The following is a 13,477-nucleotide window of genomic DNA, read 5'->3' on the forward strand; positions in this document are numbered from 1 at the left end:
TAGAATGAAAATTGATGGGAAGGTAGTCAAGGCATGTTCTAATGGTGCTAATGGTAGATACAAAAAGAAAAGTTGATGGTTTTCTTTGAAACTGAATGGAAACTTCCCTGAGATATAAAAATAACTTTAGGAAAGAAATAGCTATTATTCTATATTTTAGGCTAAAAAAAAGCAATGTATCTTCTGTCACCAACAGAACCTAAAATGTATTTGTTTTGATTCTGCCACATGGTATTTTTTTCATGTATTTGAAAAGTTTGTCATTAAATATTAATAAAAACTTCTCATAAAATGGTTAATTTAAGTAGTGCAGTGGGGGAAACCTGACCAGGGACTGGTTCCCCATCCTTTCCAAAGTACCATGGTCCTTAGTGATCCTTTGTTTAGCAGCGTGCTTTCAAGCTTTATATCTCTAGTAGTTCCAAAAGGGAGGTAGGCAGGGCAGAAATTTTAGTTTCCACATATGTTTTTGTTTAGAGTAACATTCTGGGCAGAGAGGGGAAAGAGGCCTCAGTTGGGGCACGCCCTCCACTGGCTTCTGTGTGAACGATAGGCCGCGGGAGGAGAGCTCTGTTTCTTGGGTCGCGTGGAGGCACAGTTGTGTTGCACAGCAGGAATGCATCATGTAAATCTTGGCTGATCCCCATTTTCTCTCTTCTATTATTTAAAAAATTTCACCACCAGTAAAAACATGTCAAGGTACTGATTAAATGTAAGTTCACTTTGGTTCGATGGCTGACTTTCTTTCACCAGTACTTACTTGGCACTTAAGCATTGCTCTATTTTCCCCATATTGGGGGAAAAAAAGGCTTTTCACATGTTGAAACAAACAAGTATGTCGTTAAAAGGGTCTTCACCCCCAGATAAGTGGATGATAACTTGCAAGAAGAAATATAGAGACCACGAGACCGACTAATAATGAAATATGCTAACTTAGATTTTGTTAACAAATAAAATAGGCATAGAACAAGATAGCTGCTAAACTTGTTGTAGGTACCAAGTGTGGTAAACATCTTCTCAACATGAGTAGTCACGGTGATTCTGTTTTTAGATAAACTGAGTTTGGAACTCAGGGGATAAATAGGTCTCAGTTATCTTTCGTTTTAGATGTATAATCATAGGAGTTTAGAGTTGAAAGAGGCCTCAACGAGGTCATCTGGTTCAATTGTCTGATTTTAAAGGTTCAGGAACCAAGACGTAATTAGGAGATTCCAAGGCTGTGTTTTTGTTAGTTCATCTTGAATCAACAAGATGTTTTGATGTGAACCTAACATCAAACACATGTATAAACAGGCAGTTTTCTGATGTCTGATGGTTGCGTATACTTTTGAATTTTAGTAATCTAAGTCTTGTCAGATTATTTTGCTTAACCTGATGCTTTGTGATTTGCAGGTGCCTTATCGTTTGCATGCAGTTCTTGTTCATGAAGGACAAGCAAATGCAGGACACTACTGGGCCTATATCTATAATCAGCCCCGACAAGTCTGGCTCAAGTACAACGACATCTCTGTTACCGAGTCTTCCTGGGAAGAACTTGAAAGAGATTCCTATGGGGGCCTGAGAAATGTTAGTGCTTACTGCCTGATGTACATTAATGACAAGCTACCCCACTTCAGTGCAGGTAAAAACACCTTAACAGAAGCCAGGGGTGGGGGAAATCTGTACTGCTCAGGGAAGGGAACAATCTTGTCTTTTAAAATAAAAATTTTAACTCAGATTTATTATAAAGTAATAACGTATTTAAAAAATACAAATAGTATAAAGGAGACTAAAAAGGAAAAATATATTTGCTCTCCTACTTCCGTCCTCGAGCCCAACGAGTATCCATTCTTAGGTTTCATGTGTAGTCTTCAAGAAGTGTTCTATGCAGAGGCTAGATTTTATTTATCGGTATCTCTCCCACACCCAATTTTTCCCCCCAAAGGGGATATTTTTCCATTCTGTTCTGCCTCTTTTTCATTAATTGTTTTTCTTAGTGATCTGTACATTTTTATAAATAGAACCAACTTATTCTTTTTAACAACTGCATAATAATTCCATTGCATGGAATATGTGTATAATCTGTTAGACCAGCCTCCCATTGACAGACTTTTAAGTTGCCTCTAGTTTTTTTTTCTTTTAGTGACATTCTTGCACACATATTTTTACACCCTTTGGAGAATAGCTAGATGTTACAGGTGGATTTGCCTGAACAGTTTCATACTTCTCAAAATACTACTGTTAATGCTAAGAGCAATCATAATTATCATTTATGTTGGTACTTTACTCCTTATTGCACACTTTCAAACTTTATTTCTCTAATAACTTATAACTCTAAAAGGGAGGTAGGCAGGGCAGGAATTCTTATCACCCACATTTTCCAGCTGAGGTTCTGCACTTGTCTGGAGTCTTATAGCCAGGAAATATTCTGATTCCAGGTTCTGTGCTGTTTTCCATTTATATTACTCTCTCTTTCTTTCTTCCATTCACATCTGAGATCATGGAAGGCATCTTCTTTTAGTGTTCAAACTTCACTGTGTTGCATAAGTAAGAAAACACATAAGGCATTTTGTCCGGGCAGCAAATGATCTTTCTGATTTGTTAGCGTGTGCTTGAGGGATAAGCGATGGAGAGAATGATCACTTAATGGTAACTGATCTTCGTAATTGCATGTTTGCAGTGTGAAAGCAGGAACAGCTGCTCGTGGGAGTTACTGTACAAATAATTGTGCTGGCTGTTGGTGGTATCTAGGAGCCTTGTTGTTACACGTATGGCTCATTTTTATATTACAGAAACAGACAAAAAGTGGAAACTGTCATTTGCTTAGTGAAAAGACTAGTTAATAGCAACCAGTACATGGATGTGCTATTCTGCTGTAGGTTTTTATGTTTTGTTTTGGTCACAGGGTTAGAGATGAGATTTAATATGTCCTTGCTATCCTTGCCATTTTTCATCATAGCCTTTAGTGAACCAGGTATTACTGACCATCTAACCTTTGTATCAGTTTGCTTTCTTACAGCACTTGATTGTGTGAAACTTAAGGAGGTATAAATGTCTTGGAATTCATCTCTAACCGTCTTGAGATGGATATTCTTATCAGTAATAGGAGCATTGGTTACACTGATAACACTATCTACCTTGAAATATCCATTGGATCTAATGATTTTCTCAATTTCCAAGAAATGTTTGGTTTGTTCTTGCTACTTTGTCACTGATTGGCCTCTATTCCAAATCCTTAGTCATGATCGTCGATTGATTCGTTTAACAAACATTCAGTGTGCCTGCCTACTAATATGCCAGGCACTGTTACTGGGGTGCTGTGACTGTTGGCCTGATATTGTCAGTACTTCAGATGGATTATGTACGTGTGTATGTATTTTTCATTAGGAGTAAGAAAAAAAGACAAAGTGTCTTATTTTCTTTCTTTCTAGAAAGGACCTTTGGATTCCTTGAGACCTTTTGCTTGGTGGAACTTCGTTTAAACTCCGTCTTTGTTCTTCCTCAGAGGCGGCCCCGAATGAATTAGATCAGATGTCAGGAGAAGTGGAAGCCCTCTCTGTTGAACTGAAGCATTACATTCAGGAAGATAACTGGAGGTTTGAGCAGGAAGTAGAGGAGTGGGAAGAAGAGCAGTCTTGCAAAATCCCTCAAATGGAGTCTTCCACCAGCTCAGCATCACAGGATTTCTCTTCATCGCAAGGTACCTGAGAAGGGCATCTATGCCGGTGATCTGGTGGGATTCATGCTGCACTCCAGTAGCCAGTCCCGTGCACTTCATCTGAGTGAGCCGTGCCACGGTCTGCCCACTGGAGTTCAGATAGAGTTGGTGTTGCACAACCTGACGGCCTAGCCTGTGGCTCTAGACTGTCATTTCTGCTGAGCAGAAGTAAGAGCAGAAAGACTAGCTGCCTGTACTTTCACTCTGTTTAGTTTTTTGCTTATTTCCCAGGTTGCAGGAGAAACTACGTAGGATTAATAGGTAGATTTTATGAAAACTATTCTCCACAGGTGATCTTCCTAACAGATGGTTGTTTGTAGGAAGGCTTCTTGGCATAAAGAAATATGACAGCATCAGGAGCACATTAAACTTTACAGCATCATCAGTGGCTTCTTGCTAAAATAGCCATTTCTTTTAGTCACTAGTTTCTAGGGGAAATTTGCATAGGTTTTTTTAAAAAGGTTTGTTAGAAGGTTTGCACATGAAACTTTGTATCAATCCTGCTTGCCGTTTACAGAGTGTTCTAGAGGTTACTTCTCATCAGATGCTAGTTCCTTTGTGTGGTTCTTTATCAGAGTCTTCAGTCTCCTCTTCCCACGGGGCTCGCTGCTTGTCCTCCGAGCATGCCGTGATCGTGAAGGAGCAGACCGCCCAGGCTATTGCAAACACGGCACGCGCCTACGAGAAGAGTGGTGTGGAAGCAGCGTTGAGTGAGGTGAGAATGGCTTAGAAGCCCAAGTGCAAGAGGGGTGGGCTCTTGGCAATAACAACCACAGTTTCTCGCATTTCTGTTATCCTGTGCCTGCTGCATTTAACCAATCCCTCTTTATTTCTTCTGTTTTTTTCTTACTCTTTCTCTCCATTCTGCTGCCACAGCTTAAGGAAGCTGAACCCCAGAAGCCCATGTCCCCGGAAACAGACCTTGCAGAGCAGCCCGAGCAGCCCGCACAGGCTCATGACGCAGAGTCTGCTGCCCAGCCTAATGCTGAGGTCTCTGAAGTCGAGATTCCCAGTGTGGGAAGGATTCTGGTTAGATCTGATGCAGATGGATATGATGAGGAGGTACAGAGATGAGTCAGGGTTTAGCTGTCTGTCGTCAGTCTTGTATTTCCTTCTCACGTGACTGAATATAGTTGTGTGAGGTGTTTGGCAATAGTTACTGTTTTCTCATTGACGCAAATAATGGGCGAGAGGGCCTATCTCAGTTACCACTGTACACTGCTGCCAGTATATATCTACCCAGACCTGTCCTTATGAGGGCCGCTGCAGAGTCCAGATGGCTCAGAAAGGCAGAATTTAGTTTTTTGTTTGGTATTATGAGCAAAGAAATTGCCTTTAGGAGTCTTTGTCTTTGGTCATGTTAGTCCATTGTGTCTCCTCCAAATATAAAGTTTTCAGTTGTCCAGTGAGCAAAAAAACAGATGTGGCTTGAAGGTGTTTTTAATTCTGAAGCTTTAGGGAGAAGCTGTAGAATCCCAGGTTGTTCATTGTCTGCCGCCTGTACAGTTGTCACCACACACTAACTGATGGGAGTCCTGTCCTCAGGTTTCTGTTTTTTCCTGTGGGGCATTTTTTTAATCATTGTAAGAGTGTCACTGTGTAAAGTGTTATTTGTGTATCCCCTAGTTTCCAGACTGTTTAAAATGTGCTCTTCATCCTAGTAAAACTCCAAAATACTGGTGTGTTTAGGATATACACCCAAACTCTAGAACTCAGTTGGAACTCTCGCCTCAGACGCTTCCCCTCGGAGAGTTGTAATTTAACTCGATTCTGTAGCAGCGCCACAGCGCAGGTATTTTTAGACATACATCTTTATCCATTGGCTAAATTAGAATATGTAGGAATAGCTTGTCTTGGGCAAAGTCTTGACATTGTGCAGAGGGCCAGGGCTGTGAATGTGTGTAGGACCCGGTGTGTGAGCCTTGCCTCGCAGTGGGTTCCAGCCACGGAGCACGCTGCCATGCTTCCCTGCAGCTGTCTGTTCACCTTTCCTTCATACAGTCTTCTTTTGAACCTTTCTTCTCTCCTTTTTCTCTCTGTTTTGTGCCCTCTTGTGGTAGGTGATGCTGAGCCCTGCCATGCAAGGGGTCATCCTGGCCATAGCTAAAGCCCGTCAGACCTTTGACCGAGATGGGTCTGAAGCAGGGCTTATTAAGGTATCTCTATTTTTTGAATTCTCATCCTTATGCCACAGGTATCATAACACGGGGCAGTAATTTCCTTAGATGCTAAAAAATGGGATTAAAAGGTTTTCATCGAAGTAAAACATAGAACTTCCTTTCCTGCCCAGCTAACGACCCAGCCATCTCACAGCACTGATGGCTTCTCCTCTCTTGGCACTGACGCGGCTTTGGTGTTCTGTGTTACACCTGGCCTGGAGGGCTTCTTGTTGTTCTTAGGAGCCATCTGTTCATAAAGCTGTGAATGGGACCTTGCCTTTGTAATTTGGGGGCCATAATATAAGAATGAAGGCCATGCTTTTTAAGGTACTTGAATAAAATTTAAGGTACTTGAAGAAATTGCATTCATGTTGGTTTTTAAATTTCAGGTCCTTGGTACTCAAGGATATGCCTGAAACAATTAAAACTAAATATTTGTTTTTCTGAGAACTTGATGAGGAAGATGAGTTTCTTGTGAGTATGTCTGTGGTGCCAGAGGAGTTTTATCCTTATGAAATGAAAGAAACTTTCAGATTCCATAGTTGCCTCTGTCATGTCTCAGTAAGGACTTCTCAAAAGTCTTCTTAGAGTGATGAAAACCTCTGTAGCGCTTAGGCGTCAGTTTCTGTGTGTAGCAGGTCACAGTGTGCGCTTTTCTAACTACCAGTTCTGTCTTCAACAGGCATTCCATGAAGAGTACTCCAGGCTCTATCAGCTCGCCAAAGAGACCCCCACCTCTCACAGTGATCCTCGACTTCAGCATGTGCTTGTCTACTTCTTCCAGAATGAAGCGCCGAAAAGGGTAGTAGAGCGGACCCTTCTGGAACAATTTGCAGACAAAAATCTTAGCTATGATGAAAGGTGAGGAGGGGCTACTTCGGTGAACCACCCTTCCTTCTGGGTCTGGCTTGACTAACTCCTCTGAAGGGGGAGCTTTCATTGCTTTCTGAACTTCGTTCACAGGTCAATCAGTATTATGAAGGTGGCTCAAGCGAAATTGAAGGAGATTGGTCCAGATGACATGAATATGGAGGAGTACAAGGTGAGATCTTCTCTTTACGTCTACAAAGCAAACACATTAAGGCCAAACCAACAATTTTATATTATCACAGACTGACCACCCGCCGCCCACCCCCCAAAGAAAGCTGGGTGAGAATGAATGAATGATCTTTTCTTACCCTTAGAATGGCCAGTTTCTTTATTCCATTGTTCTGTTAGACTGAATCAGCACTTCATTTCTCTTAAATACCCACTTTAGCCCTGTTCTGGGCAATAAAATTCTTGAATTCATGGCTTTGGTTTGCTTTAAATAATTTAGTTCTCTAACATTTCTATATCTGAAATTAGATTTTTACACATTAAAATGCATGCATGACTACAGATTTTCAAAAAAGGCATCGTGTTGTAGGAAAGACACTGTCCTGTGCCACCTAAAGTATGTCACCACCCCCACTGAGCTTAGTGTTGTTCTGTGAGGTTGGAATGGCCGTGTCCCTCCGTCTTCTGTCATCTGGATGGTTTTGTCAGGACTCGGGAGGCCGTTCATTTATACCAGAACTGAATGACTTTGACGTGGGTGTTGGAAATTAAGATCCTAAATTCTAAAGCTCATATGAAATGAGTATTTCTGTTCCTTGGTGGGAGGAGCAAGACATGGAAAATTAAGGTCGGCGGTAGACGTTAATTCTAAATGTCGAATACTTTATTATCTGAAAGCCTTTGTGTCTCCTGTTTTTGTGCCTGGCCACATGTGCTCAATGAGTATTTGTACTGAGTTTGAAGTTTACTGTGGCGGAAAGGGTAGAAGTAGTGGTGGTCATAATCATGAATGGCTGTCATTCCTTTTCAGAAGTGGCATGAAGATTACAGTTTGTTTCGAAAGGTGTCTGTGTATCTCCTGACAGGCCTGGAACTCTATCAGAAAGGAAAGTAAGTTGGCCTCTTATGTCACTGAGATTACTGGTCAGGACACTTATTTATTGATGCCTACCAGGAATTCAGAAGATCACAGCACCTTCACCCCCCTTCTCACATGTACCCTGTGCCTCTACCTTTTTCCAGTGTTTCACTTCACTTTTGCTCTGAACATCACACATGTTTTTTCATCCTTTACATAATGATAGATTTCTTAGTTGAGAGATATAATGGCCAGGTTTTCTTTGTGATAAATGAAAATGAACTCAGAAAGTGAATTTTAAGAGTTGGTGTGGACCTTAGTGAGCCTCTCCACTTCTTTGTTTTATAGTTGGGAGAAACAGAAGCCCGGGGAAGTTCCATGATTTGCCTTGGGTTTCTCGGCCAGTTTGCAGAGGAGCTGAGACTGGCTGTGGTCTTTGGCCCTCAGGCTTTTCCCAGTGCTCCATGCTGCCTCCATCATTAAGACTTTTCCATCATTTCAGCCGGTTGCATTCTTGTATTAGGGAACAGTGGGGACTAAGCCCTGGATTCGGGGAAGGAGCACTGAGCTGTTTTTCATCTACCACTTTCTAAGGTACCAAGAGGCGCTGTCCTACCTGGTGTACGCCTACCAGAGCAATGCCGCTCTGCTGATGAAGGGGCCCCGGCGGGGCGTGAAAGAGTCGGTGATCGCTTTATACCGAAGAAAATGCCTTCTGGTTTGTACTGATTGTAAAGCCTTACAACTTTTTAATTATCTATTGTGTTTACCTCTGCTCCTTGAAGCCATGAAGAAATACAACTTAAAAAAAATCTCCAACAGGTTTTAGATTTTTCCAAACTCTGAAGAGTAGTTTTACATGGAAACAAATTATTTTAAGTTACTTCAGTGAATGTCGTTCTTCTTCCACCCCTGATAGAAGTTAGGTGAGAATCACTTATCCCCATTTCGGTGCCCTTTCTATGTACTGCATTATAGCTTTTATCACATGGCCTGTCTACTAGATTGTGAGTTCCTGAGCACAGATCCTCTTCTTATTCAGCTGTTTTCTTGGTGTCTGGCCCGGAGTAAACATGTAAGAAATGTGTGTTTTTCCTGTGTTCCCTGCTAAGCTAGTAGATGAGCATTTTCGTGACTTCTAAAGAGATTCCAGTTTTTTTTAAAAGGTATGAACCATCAGGATCGGTCCTGCCATTCTGTTAATATCCTCGTCATACACCACTGGAGATCTCTCCTGACCTATTTTGCATTTGGCCGCCACGTGGGAAGGAGACCCATGTCCCCTCTGCCTCCCCAGGGGTTCCTGCAGGTGCTTGTCCTTCAGAAACTACAGAGGCGGCTTTCCCAGACCCACGTGCTTGCCTTTAGCCTCTCTGACACCCGGCAGGATCACCCTTCACGGGAGGAGTCAGGCCAGCATTTCTCCCACTGCTTCTGTTAATACCAAGTGGAGGAGATTAAGTCATGACATGTATTTATCTCAGAAGCTTCATTTTCTGATTAGACTTGGGTTCCTGCATCAGTTATAGGTATGGCAGGGCACTTTGAAGCTGAAAAAAGGGCCTTGTAGATTTGATGGACCCAAATTTTAGTAAAGACATGATTTTATTTTTTAAATCACCAAATACAGATTACATTTTGAACATCCCACTCAGCTGCCCCAGGGAGACAGTACTAGGGATTTAGAGTCTCTCCACCTCTGGCTCTCAACCTCCAGTGTGCGTCAGAATCGCCTAAGGAGCTTTCAGAAGGTTGGGACCCAGGCGTCTCCCCAGACAGTTAAACCAGTCTCCTAGGGAGGCGCCTGGGCACCAGCTTGCCTTCTGCAGGTGATTCTGATGTTCAGTGAAGATTGAGAACCATTGAATAGGCCTTTTGATAGAAGCGGGTGTTAAATATGACCTTGACTTGTAAGTTTAGGCCACTGGGTCAGAGACTTTGCTGCATTCGGATCACCTTGGGAGCATTAAAAAAAAAAAATCCCAGCGCCCAGGTCACCCAAATACCAGTCAGTCAGCTTGCTTGGGTTGGGGCATCGGTGGTTTTTAAAGATCCCCAGGCATTTCCAGTGTACAGTGAAGTTTGGGAAGTACTTGCTTAGGCTCTTCTAAAATAGGTATTTATCTTCTCTTTCAGACTTTTATTTTTGTTTACTCTGTTTTTTATCTATAGGAGCTGAATGCCAAGGCGGCTTCTCTCTTTGAAACAAATGATGAGCACTCTGTAACAGAGGGTATTAATGTGATGAATGAGTTGATCATTCCCTGCATTCACCTTATCATTAATAACGACATCTCCAAGGATGACTTGGATGCCATTGAGATCATGAGAAACCACTGGTGCTCTTACCTCGGGCAAGATATTGCAGGTGTGCTGTTGTTGCCACTTCCAGTAATTTCTAAGGCCCTTGAGAATTCTAGAAGTTGCAGTGGACTCAGTTTGTAGTACCGGTTGTCAAACCATTTTAAGGCACTGGAATCCCCTAGAATATACAAGAGTCAAAAGTACATCTACTCTATTGAAACAAGGAATGGGAGCCTGCACCCCTGTCCTTCTTAGCCTCCCCTTACCTCCTCTGTGGCTGCTGAATCACCTCCACAGCCAGCCAGCCAGCTCTTTTTGAAGTAAATCACTGCTCTCCAGGAATGTCAGACTGCTCTTACTTTTTCATCTGCCGAAATCTGAACTTTAATTTTATAGTTTAAAAATAAAAATCTATTTATGCAGCTTGATTACCTGTTGGTGCCGTAATCAAATTTTCCTGTGACTTGAAGTTGCAAGACATAAACATATTATTAACTATGATGCCTTCAAGGTTAACAAATTAGTAAATGGAACGTCTGTGCATGTCCAAAGCATTTTGGAGAGGGAGCCTAAAGCTAGGTATTTTTAGGTGAGTTTGATAGATTTAGAAAGTTGCTACGTATCCTAATACGAATCCTCTTTGTTAGCGTCTCACTGATGTAGAGATATTCCATTGACTTGTTAAAGTGTTCAAGTTTATAATATTTATTGAAAAATTCTATAATAATTAGTAGCTATGAATTTTGTTTTAATGTCTTCAGTTTTTATTTAGACCATGTGTGATATATAGCTTTACATAATGCCGTGTACACACTGGTATATTTTAATTACTTGAAGGAAAAGAGCAGCATTTTATTTATGGCAATAGTATATTTACGGTACATTATATTTATGGTACTTTCTCAAATTTTAAAGGATGATTGATTGGAAGACGTGTCCGTAATGAAGTGAATATATAGTGTTATTCTGCCACACGTCACATGGCTTAAAACAGTGACCTAAAACTTTGGTATATTTGGCAAATAGGTCTTTGCTACTGGTTTGGCCTGAAGGAATCATCATTTGTCATTAGCTGACCAGAACAACGCTTTAACCTTTCAGGTTGGGTGATGGCTATATGAAAGACCTTCTCCTATCATTGCAGACTTAGTTTTTACTCAGAGATTTATTTAGCTGTATAGTAACCATCCATTTTTCCTCCACAGAAAATCTGCAGCTGTGCTTAGGGGAGTTTCTACCCAGACTTCTAGATCCTTCTGCAGAAATCATTGTCTTAAAGGAGCCTCCGACTATTCGACCCAATTCGCCCTATGACCTTTGTAGCAGGTTTGCAGCTGTCATGGAGTCAATTCAAGGGGTGTCAACTGTGACAGTGAAATAAGCCCCCACGTGTTCAAGTCCCATCCTGGTCTTTGGTTGACTGCCTGTTGCACAGAAGTCTGTTGTCACAGTGTTTACCTTGGGAAGGGGATTAGGTGGAAAAGTAAGATTCAGATCCAGACCCCAACCATACTGTGTATGTAAAGAAGGATTGAAAATAAAATTGCACTTTTTAGGTACAGAATCATAAAAGCGATTTCACTAAAAAAGGCAGGAACCAGTGTATTAAGGTATTGATTTATGGCAGAAGACCTGAAATGCCTCTTGTACCTACAGGCGTGCTTGGGCTTTTCTAAGCCTCTTGACACTTTTAAAATTATCCTTCAGGCATAAGTGTTTTTGACAGCAGAGTAGAAGGGTGATTCATCAGAACCTGAACCATATGAACAGCTACTAGTTATTTTATCAAATACAGATGACATTAAAAAATTCTTAACTGCAAGAGAGGAGAAGCATACACCTTGCCTGGCTCTTGACAGGAGATGACAAGATAGGTTGTTGATGAACCACTACCCTTTCACACGTGGGTAGAACATAAGGTCATGCATGTGGCGGTAAGATGTTCAGAAGTCAAAAGAAAGCTGCCTCTCCTTTCTTTCTTCTCTCTCTTTTACTTTATATTTTTAAATAAACCAGAAAACCTCATACTCAGTCCTGAGTGAAAGAAAGGAAGGCATTAAGGACTTCAGACGGAGTAACAACATTGTGAAACTTGACTAAAGATCACGTTTTCATAGTTAACCATTTAGGTAAAAATTTCTAGTGTCTGAAAATTGTCAAAACCCATGTCTAAGGCTGCTGCTGGCGCAGAAGAACATTTTGATGCCCCTCCCCTTTTTTGCTTCTAAAAAATAAGGGATGTGGGTTTGTAAAAAGAAAAAAAAATCTATATATATATGTATATGTAGAGAGAGAAATATCCCCTCTTGATAATTTTTAAAAGGCTCCAAATTGGGTATCCAAATTTTAAGATTAATGAGGGAATCGTGGGAGGGAAAAACACTTACTACAACAATGCAGATTTTATAAATGTGCAATAAAAGTATTTGTTTTACCTTTGGTATGCAGTATGGCCTTTATTTAAATATATATTTTCTGTTTTGGAAATGGATGGACTCAATAAGCGTTTCTCACATTTCAGTTTTTCTTCTTGAAAAGAGAAAGGCAGATTAGAGCGTTGAGAAGCTTGATGGGAATGAAAGGCAGTGGTCACTTCTTGAGCAGCACCTAGTGGTGACTGATCTCTTTTCATCTCATTTGCTAGTTGCATTGCATGTAAGTGTATCCACTTTGTAATTTTTCTGATTTAGAAGGCAAAAAAATTATTTTCTTGAAACCAAATTCTTATATTTTGGTTAAATTAATGGTTAGGCCGTCTTTTACAGATATTCAGAGGTGCTTTTGTGTTTTAAAGCTCACTGCAAAGATCTGTTTCATGGGAAATTAATCACTTTTCTTACCCATTGATTACCTTTTACTATTTAAAATTCTAGGCAGTAGCACCATTTGCCTTCTGCTTTTAAATACCTGTCATTACTGATTACTGTGCACAGTTATATAACAACCCTGGGATGAAAATGGGGACTATGGTTTGCCCAAGGTCATAGGTGTCCTAAGTAGTGGAGCCAGGACACTAACCCTTGGTGTGTCTCACTTCATAGCCTGTGCTGTATTAACAACTGCTTGACTGCCCTTGGAAGTCTTGTAAAATCTTTTGCTTTGTACCTTTCCACATTAGTTATTTCCTGATGAGCTTTTGAGAACCTGCAGTTGGTGAAGAAAGGAACAGCTGTACATCTGTAGTGTTGGATCCACTCAGACCACCATGGCGGGTACTGGTGCTGCCTTAGGTACAGCTTAGTTTCTTTCAGGGTCAGCGAACTGTCTCAAGCTAAGAGTGGCTTTACTTATTTAAAGGGTTGTGAAAAAGAAGGATGAGGGGAAGGGATGTTGGGGGTGGGGTGGGAGAAAGAACCAGTGTGACCCTTAACCAGAAATGATTTCAAGAGTTTGGGCAGGGTACTTGACCTCAGCATAAAT

The 13,477-nt window shown here is 41.1% G+C and overlaps 1 protein-coding gene across 8 annotated transcripts in view; it reads left to right on the forward strand.

Moving 5' to 3' along the window:
• The window catches only part of USP28 (ubiquitin specific peptidase 28), a 56,654-nt gene extending 44,148 nt beyond the window's left edge, over positions 1–12,506 (forward strand). For 4 of the 8 annotated variants that reach the window (XM_082660407.1, XM_082660408.1, XM_082660409.1 and 1 more), the window contains exons 16-26: positions 1,393–1,621; positions 3,485–3,679; positions 4,273–4,412; positions 4,574–4,759; positions 5,758–5,853; positions 6,539–6,717; positions 6,820–6,898; positions 7,706–7,785; positions 8,348–8,471; positions 9,926–10,121; positions 11,263–12,506. In XM_082660407.1, coding sequence (XP_082516533.1) covers positions 1,393–1,621; positions 3,485–3,679; positions 4,273–4,412; positions 4,574–4,759; positions 5,758–5,853; positions 6,539–6,717; positions 6,820–6,898; positions 7,706–7,785; positions 8,348–8,471; positions 9,926–10,121; positions 11,263–11,438 — 1,680 coding nt within the window. In that variant the 3' untranslated portion in view covers positions 11,439–12,506. The remainder of the gene's footprint in view (positions 1–1,392; positions 1,622–3,484; positions 3,680–4,272; positions 4,413–4,573; positions 4,760–5,757; positions 5,854–6,538; positions 6,718–6,819; positions 6,899–7,705; positions 7,786–8,347; positions 8,472–9,925; positions 10,122–11,262) is intronic. The other 4 variants (XM_082660412.1, XM_082660413.1, XM_082660411.1 and 1 more) reach the window with 3 other exon arrangements.
• Positions 12,507–13,477: the final 971 nt, after the last annotated feature.

The sequence above is a fragment of the Grampus griseus genome, assembly GCF_964374135.1.
Source record: "Grampus griseus genome assembly, chromosome: 8".
Lineage (NCBI taxonomy): Eukaryota > Metazoa > Chordata > Mammalia > Artiodactyla > Delphinidae > Grampus > Grampus griseus.